At 39.7% G+C, this 12029-nt stretch overlaps 1 protein-coding gene across 1 annotated transcript in view; it reads left to right on the top strand.

Annotated features, from left to right (window-relative positions):
* bcas4.L (breast carcinoma amplified sequence 4 L homeolog) overlaps positions 1 to 5387 on the top strand; it is a 28870-nt gene extending 23483 nt beyond the window's left edge. The window contains exon 5 of the mRNA XM_018234928.2: positions 5093 to 5387. Coding sequence (XP_018090417.2) covers positions 5093 to 5194 — 102 coding nt within the window. The 3' untranslated portion in view covers positions 5195 to 5387. The remainder of the gene's footprint in view (positions 1 to 5092) is intronic.
* The last annotated feature ends 6642 nt before the right edge of the window (positions 5388 to 12029 follow it).

Genomic DNA, 12029 nt, shown 5'->3' on the forward strand with positions numbered 1-12029 from the left:
TGCCCAAATTTCGGTGCATTCCTACTACTACAGTGGTAATAAGTTGAGCACTTAAGGGCTTTATAGCACATCTATAAAGGGTGAATGTGCTAAGCAGAAGATTTGTTTGATCAGGCACCCCTTTATATGCAAAACAGTAAGAATTGTGGGAAGAAAGGTATGTTTTGCTCAATCACGGCTTGGCAAAATGTTGGTGCACTGTAAGTAACCCTTAGCATAACCCCAAATAAAGTATTATCAAGGATTGAATAATGCTGGGAGTCTGAATCCAGGAACATTAGAGGCAAGGGCAGACTAGGGGTTTATGGTTGTTTTAAATGCTTATTTTTGCCTGTTGAATATTAATTAGGTGGAGAGAAGCAGATACACTGAAGTCGGAAGTATCCATTTAAAAGTACAGTTTCCGCCTGTGTGCGGTTACAGAGAGCAAAGTAGAGAGGAGATCGTCCTGATAAACACCTGTGAAGACTAGGGTAGGCCCTTTATCCCTGATATCCCAAGAGGCAAGTTTCTTCAGACCCCCTTTGCTCAATTCCCCCATAATTTCAGCCCCCAACAGCTAGCAGTCGGGGGCTGAAGTCATCCTGTACTAGTAAGTAAAAGTGCCCTATTGCCTCCTCTAATCACTGTGATCCTTAAGGTACCCCAGGGGTGCAACTCCTGGAGATCAAAAATGCTTGGGCTCCATAGCGTCCAGCACTTTGGCCAGAAGACTGGCACTGCCTTTTTTTTTTTTAGTTTTGGGGATGTGGGAGAACCCTACTGATAACAGATTCTACACTTAGTGGCAGATTTATCAAGGGTCAAATAGTAAATTCAAATTTTAGAATAGTTTCTTGGTCAAAACTCACAAATTCAAATTGGGAATAATCCAAACTCAATTTGAAATTTATCAAACCTTTACCCTGGGAATAATTCTAATTCGACTATTTGCCTCCTAAAACCTGTATGTATAAGGTATAAACCTTTCATGTATAAATCAATGGAAGAGGTCAAGTGACCCATTTGAAGATGTTAATAGCCTTCCTGACTTCCAGTTTTCTTTGGAGAAAAACTAGATTCGAGTTTAGTTGAATTCGAATTGAATTTGATTCGAGTTTTCAAGTCATAAAATTTGTTCGAGTTTTAGACTCAAATTTCGAGTATATTCAAATTTATTAGAGTCCAAAAATTTAGGGATGCACCGAATCCAGCTCTTTCAGCAGGATTCAGCTGAACCGAATCCGAATTTGCATATGCAAATTAGGGGTGGGGGAGAACAAGGAAGTAAAACATTTTTGCCCTTCCCACACCTAATTTGCATATGCAAATTATGATTCGGCCAAATCTTTCGCAAAGGATTCGGGGGTTCAGCTGAATCCAAATCAGTGGATTCGGTGCATCCCTAAAAAAAATTCACATGAATTCAAAATTCGACCTTTGATAAATGGGCCTCAATCTTATCCGAGGTAAACTTTTAGGATATATAATTGGTTATACCAGTTTATCACTCCAAACCAACTGCAACTGAAAAAATATAACCATATAAACTATAAAAATAGTTCATTTGGGTGATATCTGACCATGAGACATACATTTTTCTTCCAAGAGACAGTGAGGACAAAGAAATATAACATCCCCAAAGAAAAAAAAAAGAGTAATTTTAGGAGCCATGGCTGCACGGCCGCAGGGATTGGTTCATCTCTGGCACTTGGTAGTTATCACTTTAAGATTACAGTGGTCGTCGGCAGTAATCAGAAAACACATCGATTCACTGCTGGGTTGGATTACGCCCTAGAGGCCGGCGCATTCTTCCAGTTTAGTAGCATGTGGGCACCAATTAATTGGGCCGGCTGGCAGACGAAGGCATGAATAATGCAGAAAAGCAGTATGGTGTGCTAAATATGGTTACACTGCAGGAAGGTGCCACAGCAAAACAAGGCGATCGAGTTACAGAAAAACAAAAGTAAAGGCCATTCAGTAATTTGGAAATTATCACTAGATCCCTGTTCTCCTGTTTTTATTTTTCCTAGCATGTCTCATAGGATAAAAGCATGCCGGTCACTGTTATTAAAGGAAATGCTGGCATGCAAGGAAACATGCCCAAAAAGGGCAACAACTGCAATTCTGTATGAAAGGAATTGTGTGTATTGACCTATATCTCCCACAGAACTTGATATTTATGTCATTTAGATTCCAAAGTAAAGTCCTGCTACTGCAGTGCACGTCAGAATGCAAAGCTCTCTGTCTAGAGGTGATACCACCCATTAGGTCATGGCGCTGTGTTTGAGTCGGCGCCGATTTGCTCAAAAGCAAGGGGACAGTGGTACCCCTCAGGGCAGGGGTCCTCAACCTTTTTAACCCATGAGCAACATTCAGATGTAAAAAGAATTGGGGAGCAACATATGCAAGAAAAAATGTTCTTCGGTGTTGCAAAATAAGGACTGAAATTGGCTATTGGTAGCCCCTATCGGGACTGGCAGAGGCTCTGTTTGGCAGTACACCTGTTTTTTATGCAACCAAAACTTGCCTTCAAACAAGGAATTGAAAAAATAAGGACCTGCTTTGAGGCCACTGGGAGCAACATGTTGCTCATGAGCCACTGGTTGGGGATCACTGCCGCAGGTGCTAATAGCTACTTTGTATTAGTAGCAGTTATTCTGGACAGTGTCGGACTGGGACACCAGGGGCCCACCCAAAAACCTTAGACCAAGGGCCCACAAAAAAAAACCTTAAACCAGGGGCCCACTCTCAGTACTATTATTCTTCCTCTACTCAGTCAACCTCACTCTCTTAGTCTCTTTTCTTTACATACTATAATCTATTATTCCATCTATTTAGCCTCTTTGTTCTCATAGAAATAGGGAATGGCCATGAAATAGGCCAAATGTTTAGCAGCATGAGGGGCCACTGACACCTAGGCCCACCGGGACTTTTCATGGTATCCCGGTGGGCCAGTCCGACACTGATTCTGGACAGAGTTCTTCGTTATGGATGAACTCATGGAATGAATAGTCTAGTCCGTGGTTATTTGCTTTAGGTGTTATAGAAAACTTCTTTAGCTTTAGACAAAAGACAGAATTGAGGAGCATTTGTATTACCTTGTACAGATTATCTTATTTCCTTAAATTTCCTCCAGACTCTCTTAACCTTCTCAAGGAAAAGACACATTCTCTATCCCTCCAGCTCAAATTCACCAGATCCTTTTTCACATTTTTCAGTACCAGAGAAAACTTTTTGTAACATCTGGGAGAATATAGGATGTTAGTATTGTATTGTTCGAAAACCAGATAAAATATGGTAAAAGAAAAAATGGGGGGGGGGGTCGCTGCTGATTTGGCAAGAGCGTAAATTCAGATCTTAGCTGTCTGCTGTTACCCTTACTGCCACAATCTTCTAAATTAAAGGGCTCCATCTAGAAGACTCAAACTTGCTCCCATCCTCACCTTGGCTCCATAGGTATATTTAAAGGAGAAATAAAGACTAAAAATTAATATGGCTAAAATGCCATATTTCATATACTGAACTAATTGCACTAACCTACAGTTTCAGCTTGTCAATAGCAGCAATGATCCAGGACTTCAAACTTGTCACAGGGGGTCACCATCTTGGAAAGTGTCTGTGACACTCACATGCTCAGTGGGCTCTGATTGGCTGTTGAGAAGCTAAGCTTAGGGCTCGTCACTAATTATCCAGCAGAAAATGAGCTTCCCCTGTAATATAAGCTGATGCTACAGGTTTGCTTATTATTAAATTCTGATGCTAATTGCACTGTTTTCTGTGCTGCCATGTAGTAATTATCTGTATTAATTACTAATCAGCCTTATATTGTGACATTTCTATTCTATGTGTACTGTCTATTGTGAGTGGGTCCCTAAACTCAGTAAGTGACAGCAGCACAGAGCATGTGCAGTGAATCAGCAGAAAAGAAGATGGGGAGCTACTGGGGCATCTTTGGAGACACAGATCTTTACTGCTAAAGAGTTGTGGTTGCCTTGGGCTGGTACAGAAGCCCAAAATATACCGTACAACATTTCTACCTACTTCATTAGTTAAGCTTTACTTTTCCTTTTAATCCAGCCTACACTCATGTTGTGTATTACATAATTGGCCCAAAGCATGTGCAACGATGGGCATAACTTTTTTTTTCTTCTGACCAGTTTCACTGTTCCGTTGCCTTAAGGCCGGGCTGCTTTATATCTATATATTTATATTTCACTAGGAGATGCTGGACATCCCCTAAATGACATAATGGTTGACCTGCCTGGCTCTTAAAGGGGCGGCTCACCTTTAAGCTAACTTCCAGCATTTAAAAGGGGGCCACAAATGCTCTGCAAGGCTACAAATGTAGTTATTTGACTTTCTATTCAGGTCTTTTATTTAAATCACTGTATGATTGCTAGGGTAATTTGGACCCTAGCAACCAGATTGCTGAAATTGCAAACTGGAGAGCTGCTGAATAAAAAGCTAAATAACTCAAAAACCACAAATTATATAAAATGAAAACTTGTAAATTGTCTCAGAATATCACTCTCTACATCATATTAAAAGTTAACTCAAATGCGACAGTCCCTTTAACTTCCTTTCAACTTCATTAATGAATTCTGCACACAGTACCAACGACAGAATTTATACATTTTAGGTACGGAATAACTGGGTCCGTTTTCTAATTCTCTGAAACTGATAAAGGTCTGACGCACCGGCATCCTAAACTAAAAGTGCTGATTTTGCTTGATCATCTGATACCCCAACTGTAATTTGCATTGATGCATGGCTTGATAACTACATAACAGGGGAATTTTTAAAACATATTTTACTGGAAATTACCCAAAAATTCCCTAAGCTTTAAAGGGCCAATGTCACCAACAATTGAAAATATTTTATATAAATGAACAGTGATAGTGGTCTGTTCAACATCTGCATGCAATATATTTCAGAAGTGCTATTTTGTACAAGGGAAACAATCAGGGTTCACATAATAATTACTGATTTGTCACACTCTAGAGGACTGTGGCGATCTCTAACTTCACTTTTTGATAAATATACCCCTATGCCTGTGTACGACTAACCAAAATATGTACTGATTTCTGTTCATGTATTCCCCTTACTTTAGAAAACTGGGCCAAAAAAGCAGAGTATTTATGAACTTCCAAAGATGTACAGGACAGAAGACTACTTTCCCACCACTTCCACCCATCCTAATAAACGGATGTGAATCGACAATCCACCGGTCAAGAGGAGTCAAGGATGTGATGGACTGGAAAATGTTTAAACAAAACATGGAAAAACTTTATTTTTTAAAAGTGAAATATTGCAACTGTGGGCAGAATGAAAGTATAAACAAGGAGTCATGAACAGGGCCATGTATTATGTTTTTTTGTGGTTTAAATTAAACAAATGCAGAGAAAGCGGTCTATACTGTGGGTCCTGCCCTCCAAACATCAAACAAACCACTGTTCGGATCACCAATGAACTACAGGTATGGGATCCGTTATCAGAAAACCCGTTATCCAGAAAGCTCCAAATTTCAGAAAGACCATCTTCCGTTTTATCCAAATGTTTAAAAAGGATTTCCATTTTTTGTGTAATAATAAAACAGTAGCTTGTATTTGATCCCAACTTAGATATAATTAATCCTTATTGGAATGAAAACCAGCCTATTGGGTTTATTTGAGGTTTACAAGATTTTCTAGTAGACTTAAGGTATGAAGACCCAAATTACGGAAAGATCAATTATCCGGAAAACTACAGGTCCCGAGCATTCTGCATAACAGGTCCCATACCTGTACCAGATTTAATAATATCTGTAACCTTTGAAATTCTATGAGAAGTCACTGGTTTCGTTAAATTTTTTTTATTGATTTTTTAGCAAAGGAAAATGTCAGTAGGCATATGATCTGCAAACGCCTCAGACGCTCTATTTGCCATGGTTGCCCAAACATTACAAATTCTATACAGTCCCGGATTTGTGGAAAGGCCACCAAGGCCTGGGCCTAGGGCAGCAAGATTTTAGGGGGGCGGCATGCTGCTCAACCACACCCAGATTATTTCAGAAACACAGGAGACATATGATAGTTTTTTAAATTTCCCTAGCCCAAATAAAGGGGGGGGGGGGGACGAACGGCAGTGGGCCTATGGGTGCCCGCTATGTAAATCTGGCCCTGTTTCTATAGCAATACCAGGCCTAAATAAGGTCATTCATGTTTCTAGATGTGATTTTATTGAAAGTGAGTTATAGACCCACAAACCAACATAAAGTAAATGTGCTGTTTTTTGGCTGTTTTGGGCAATTTAAACGATATTGTAACATCTTTTCAGAAGAGGTCTATTATGTGTCAGAGTTTGCGTGGATTTTAAAACACATCTCTGAATATTAATCTGTATTGAAACTTACTTGGAAGGCAAGTGTAAAAAAAAAAAACAAAAAAAAAAAAACACTGAATATGATATGGGGGAAAAAAAAATATTCAGGCCACAGGCTTAAAGGAACACCAAAAAATGAAAGTGTTTTAAAGGAAAAACAATGAAATGTACTGGTGCCCTGCACTGGCAAAACTGGAGAAAAACAACTATAGTTTATATAAACAAGCTGCTGTGTAGCCATGGGGGCAGCCATTCAAGCACAGGATACACGGTAGATAACAGATAAGTACTACTATAGCTTATATATACAAGCTGCTATAGTCATGGGGGCATCCATTCAAAGCTGAAAAGGCACAGAATACAGATAAGTTTTGTAGTATACAATGGGATTCTTCAGAACTTATCTGTGATCCATTGTGTATCCGGTGCTTGAATGGCTGCCCCCTGGCTACACAGCAGCTTATTTATATAAACTATAGTAGTGTTTCTGAAGCAAACACACCTGTTTTATCAGTGCAGCACATCAGTACATTATATTTTCATGACTTTAGGACACCGACTTTACTGTTCCTTTAATAGGCAAGCTCCTGTACGATTAGGTTCCACATTGTGGCTTTTCTGTGCCATTTCTTGCATACTCTACTTATCTCAGCAAGTGCAAAGAGCAGGAGAGCCTATTGTGGGTTGGACTGAGTTGCAGATGGTCAACTTCGATCTCCAATGACTTCAGTTGAAATGTTGTTTATACCTGGCTGTCTGGTAAGGATAAAGGACCAAGTTGATGTTTCCAAAGTCAAACCAACCTCACAGTAAAGTGGATTACTTTCAACTGGAGACACAGATTGCTCCACCTAAAACCCCAAAACATCAACTCTATTTTTGGAAACAATGTCTCATAATATCACAAAGGTTTTGGCACTTTATCCCCTTGTAACCCCCATAATTTAACAATTCTGGGTGCTATTACTATAGGTATAATGTGGGCTGCACCATCACTTTACATTGTATTAAACATATACAAACACTATACACATATTAGAACCCCTTCTACAACTCCCAGCATCCTCAGCATGTGAGTTAGTCTATTTAAGCAATGAAAGGGGCAAGTGCTGGGCACAATTGCCACCCGTGAGAACAGTGTCATTAAATTGCCTTTATAAAGCTCAGCCGTCAGCAATAGATGGCATGAAAATTACCATGGCAACATATTCTGGCAAAAAAACAAATACATTTCGCTTATTTGCAAAGGTAAAGAAATAGAAAATATATATTTAACTACTACAGTTTGGTTCTACACATGTTAATGGAGTCTAATTATCTTTGGTGTACATTCTTCATTCTTTAAGGTTGTTTCATATAATTCACTTTAAAGAACCTTGTGTTAGAGCCCTATCACACAATTTAGGCTGCCAGTAGGTTTATCATAAAGGGGTCATTTTAAAAAACAATCCACCAGGAAACAAATTATTTCAATATTGAGGCAGTTCACATTGCTTTCACAACTAATGCTGGCCATACACCTAGGGGGTTATTTATTAAGTTTTGAGTTTTTTTCAATGAAAATTCGAGTTTGAGGTTATTTCTTTTGGTCAAAACTCAAATTTTCGTGTAAAACTAAAACTAGAATTTCGTGAGATTTATTATACCCCGACCTTGGAATTCACTCGAATCCAAAAATGCACCTTCTAAAACCTGTCGAGGTTGTGTAGAAGACAATGGCAGAGGTCCCTCAAACCATTTGTAGATATTAATAGTCTGTATGAAGTTCACGTTTTTGTTCGGAGGGTTTTGCCCGAAAATTTGAGGTTTTTTTTTTCACTAAAAACTCGATTAAATCAAGTTTTAGCGTTTCTCAAACCGTTGCGAGTTCATTCGAGGTATAAAATAAAAACTCGAACAATCGACCTTTGATAAATAACCCTCCTAAAGAGCCACCTATTTTGTGAAGTCTCCAAACGAGCAGATTTATTTCTGATATGGCCACCCACAGGATAGCACTCCTGGGCCTTCCACAGATCCTCCGGCTCCTATGTTGGCAATTCAGCTTTCCCAATCATTGGCTTCACTGCAAAATCTACCTACCATTGCAGATACCTTAGGAAGAGCATTAGCTAAGCTGGATCAGAGGCCTAGCGTGAAATTTTGGGCTGAGAACATGCCAATGTGTTCCTCTACCAATGGGCTTTTTAAATCTTCCAAAAACACTGCAATGATTTTTTTGGGCAGTCCGTCATCATGGCTATGGCCAATAAGCTGCCGTCTATCTTGAGCAGGGGAGGTAAGACATCCAAGTGTATTGGGTCCCATAGCAGAATAGAAGAGGAGCCATTATGCACCAATGGTGTTGCAGGACTGTACACATAGCTACTAAGAAATGGTTGAAGTCATGGGGTGTAAAAATAAAGGAAGCAGACCCTGCGGCTGCAGGGGGCCCAGGAGGTATAGGAGCCCCTTAATGCCCTTATTCATATATTTCAATAAATATTGGTAAAACAGGTCAACTTCTAGAAATTTTGGGGGCCTGAAAAATACTTTGTTGTGGGGCCCAGTAGTATCTAGTTACGTGACTGGTTGAAATGTGAGGTTTTTCCCACCTAATACGGATGTCCATGTGTAATCAAGTACCAAGGAGGGTTTGTGGTGCTAAAACATGCAAGTACATTCAGGAGGGACCCATCTCCATGTAAGAGGAGGCTAGATGATCTGGATGTGAAGATATTAATTGAGGAATGCAGATCTAACATGCTTACCTTGCTCTTGTATGCATCTACCGCTATCTAAATCATGTTCTCAAAAGACTTAATAGGTCCAGCCTGGTAAAAAGAAAATGGGATATGGTTAAATCTGAACTTTGATATCAAGGTGATATTATTTTCTTGCCAGTGAGGAGCAAAGAAGAAGGAGGTGGGTATTGCTGTTATATCATCAAAATAGGAGGCAGACAGGCGAGCCCCCGGCGGTTGGAAGAGTGCCGATTGGTGCATCCATGGGATAGGAAAGGGAACAGCTGTGGAGATACACAGGCACTGCTTCCCAATGCATTGGCTCCCACAATATCAGGGGAAAGCACTCTTTCTGGCATATGGCACCGCGGCTCAGGGCAAAAATGCAAATAATAAAAAAAAAAAAACTGTTTCCCTAGCAACACTGATATTCTCCTTCTTTGCAATGCACTCGCTTTCCATCACACGAGGATCACTTTGCCGATAATGCTAGATACACATCGTACACAGAAACAATAAGCGCTAGTAGCTTTCCGTTCCAAGTTGTCGATGGGTGGCGTATTTTTATTTCCATGATGCAGAAAGATCTGTTGCCTGTTTAAAAGCAAACAGCTGTACATGATGCCCTTGCTAAAGTCTCAATTGAAAAAGGCAAGAGTCCGTGAGATACTGATATAACAATTATCCGCCAATATCACATGCAACATTTCTGCATAAGCGTTAAAATATTGATTTTAGAATGACACTGTACCATGTAATATAAAGATCAACGTTGCACGAACAGATTTACAGGCAAAATAATGAACAGCCTGGAAGCAAAACAAGTATGGAACCCATTATCCAGAATGCTCGGGACTCTGGGTTTTCCAGATAACAGATCTTTCACTAATTTGGATCACCATACCTTAAGTCTACTAGGATATCATGTAAACATTAAATAAACCCAATAGGCTGGTTTTGCTTCCAATAAGGATTAATTATATCTTAGATGGGATCAAGTACAATATACTGTTTTATTATTACAGAGAATCATTTGAAAAAAAATTGGATAATTTGGATAAAAAGGAGTTTAGAGGAGATGGCCCTTCCATAAATAAGAGCTTTTTGTAGGAATGCACCGAATCCAGGATTAGTTTCGGGATTCGACCTTTTTCAGCAGGATTAGGCCGAATCCTTCTGCCCGGCTGAACGGAATCTGAATTTGTATATGCAAATTAGGGGCGGGGAGGGAAATTGCGTGACTTTTTGCCACAAAACAAGGGAGTAAAAAATGTTTTCCCTTTGGGTAACAGGTTTCCAGGTAACGGATCCCATACAATCCATACACACATCGCAAATCCACCCAATTATAGACTAAAGAGCACTTTTATTCAACACATATTTGAGATAACAATTGCTCAATCAGGGGACCAAATTTTCCCCATTGGGAATGATAATCTATGACCCACCAGGATCACCAGTCTAAACAGTGACACATACAGATTGACAGTCAGTCAGCATGGTCGTAATCGTTCAAACTGTCCAAAATGTTCGTCCTGGCCTAATTTGCCAGCTATTGCACCATCTGGTTGTTTTATTGGTTTGAGCCAGGTGCCACAAGGAGTGGATTAAGAGTATAAAGGTGGGCTGATAAAATTGCCAACTGGGTTCCACTAGACCAGCTTGGCAGTTTATTAAACATATGGGGCCACCCTCAAATACCTGTCTGGAAATCGACTAGATCAATTCGGCATATTTGAAATTCCCATTGGACTTGGGACTAGAACACTGATGTGATCCTCATCTGACAAGCCTCTCTGTAGGCCCCAATATATAATCTGATTATTAGCCTTATTTGGCCTTGCACATGGGTGGCCAATTCAGGCCATCACTCATGTGGCAGTTTACGGCCGCCTTTCACATATACGAATGTTTAATCCCAGGCTTGATTTATTTTAATTTAAAAAAAAAAATGCTTCACTCTAATTGCTAATTATCATTTTCTCTTTATTTCTCAAAGAGAGAGAGTATGACGAGTCCCACACTTTCCCTAATTGCTGCCTTTTGCCAAGATAACACAGAAAGGTGTTTATTATCCTATGATCTGATTACACGACTTTCTCCTCCCTCGACTGCTCTGTGGAACAAGGTGAAAGAGTAAGTGCTCCTCCATTACACTGCTTTGTACTGTGCTTGATACAATATCAAGCTCTGGCCACATACTCAATAGGTGTTTATTGCTCCCTATCGTGTTTTGATAGCAACTTAATATATAGCATCACGGTCGTCAACACCTACAAGCTTCTAAGTCAAAAAACACAGACATTTAGGTATAAAAAGTGCCAAGTACAGGTATGGCACCGGCTATCCAGAAAAAATCCCCCCAAAAAACCAATGCCTACAGAGGCCAGCGTGATAGATATTAGGTCAAACAGGCAGCAAATGTCATCCAATGGACACATTCCTTCCATTATAATCCAACAGAAGTGTTTAAAGCCATAAATCACACTTTGGGCCACTTCGTATCAAACATAAATTAAAACACTGTATCCTAACCAACATATTTACTGTGCACAGTGGGACTTAAAAGCCTCCACCACAACAAAAACATTTATGGAAAGTGGAATTGCATAAATAAAAACAGTAACAATTGAAATGCTGCGTAAGAGTATCTTTAAATGTAGGACGCCTTTAAAGGAGAACTAAACCCAAAAAATGAATATGGCTAAAAATGCCATACTTTATTTAGTGAACTTATTGCACGAGGCTAAAGTTTCAGCTTGTCAATAGCAGCAATGATCCAGGACTTCAAACTTGTCACAGGGGGTCACCATGTTGGAAAGTGTCTGTGACACTCACATGCTAAGTGGGCTCTGATTGGCTGTTGAGAAGCTAAACTTAGGGCTCGTCACTAATTATCCAGCAGAAAATGAGCTTCCCCTGTAATATAAGCTGATACTACAGGTTTGCTGATTATTAAATTCT

The sequence above is a fragment of the Xenopus laevis genome, chromosome 9_10L, assembly GCF_017654675.1.
Source record: "Xenopus laevis strain J_2021 chromosome 9_10L, Xenopus_laevis_v10.1, whole genome shotgun sequence".
NCBI classification, from domain to species: Eukaryota; Metazoa; Chordata; class Amphibia; order Anura; family Pipidae; genus Xenopus; species Xenopus laevis.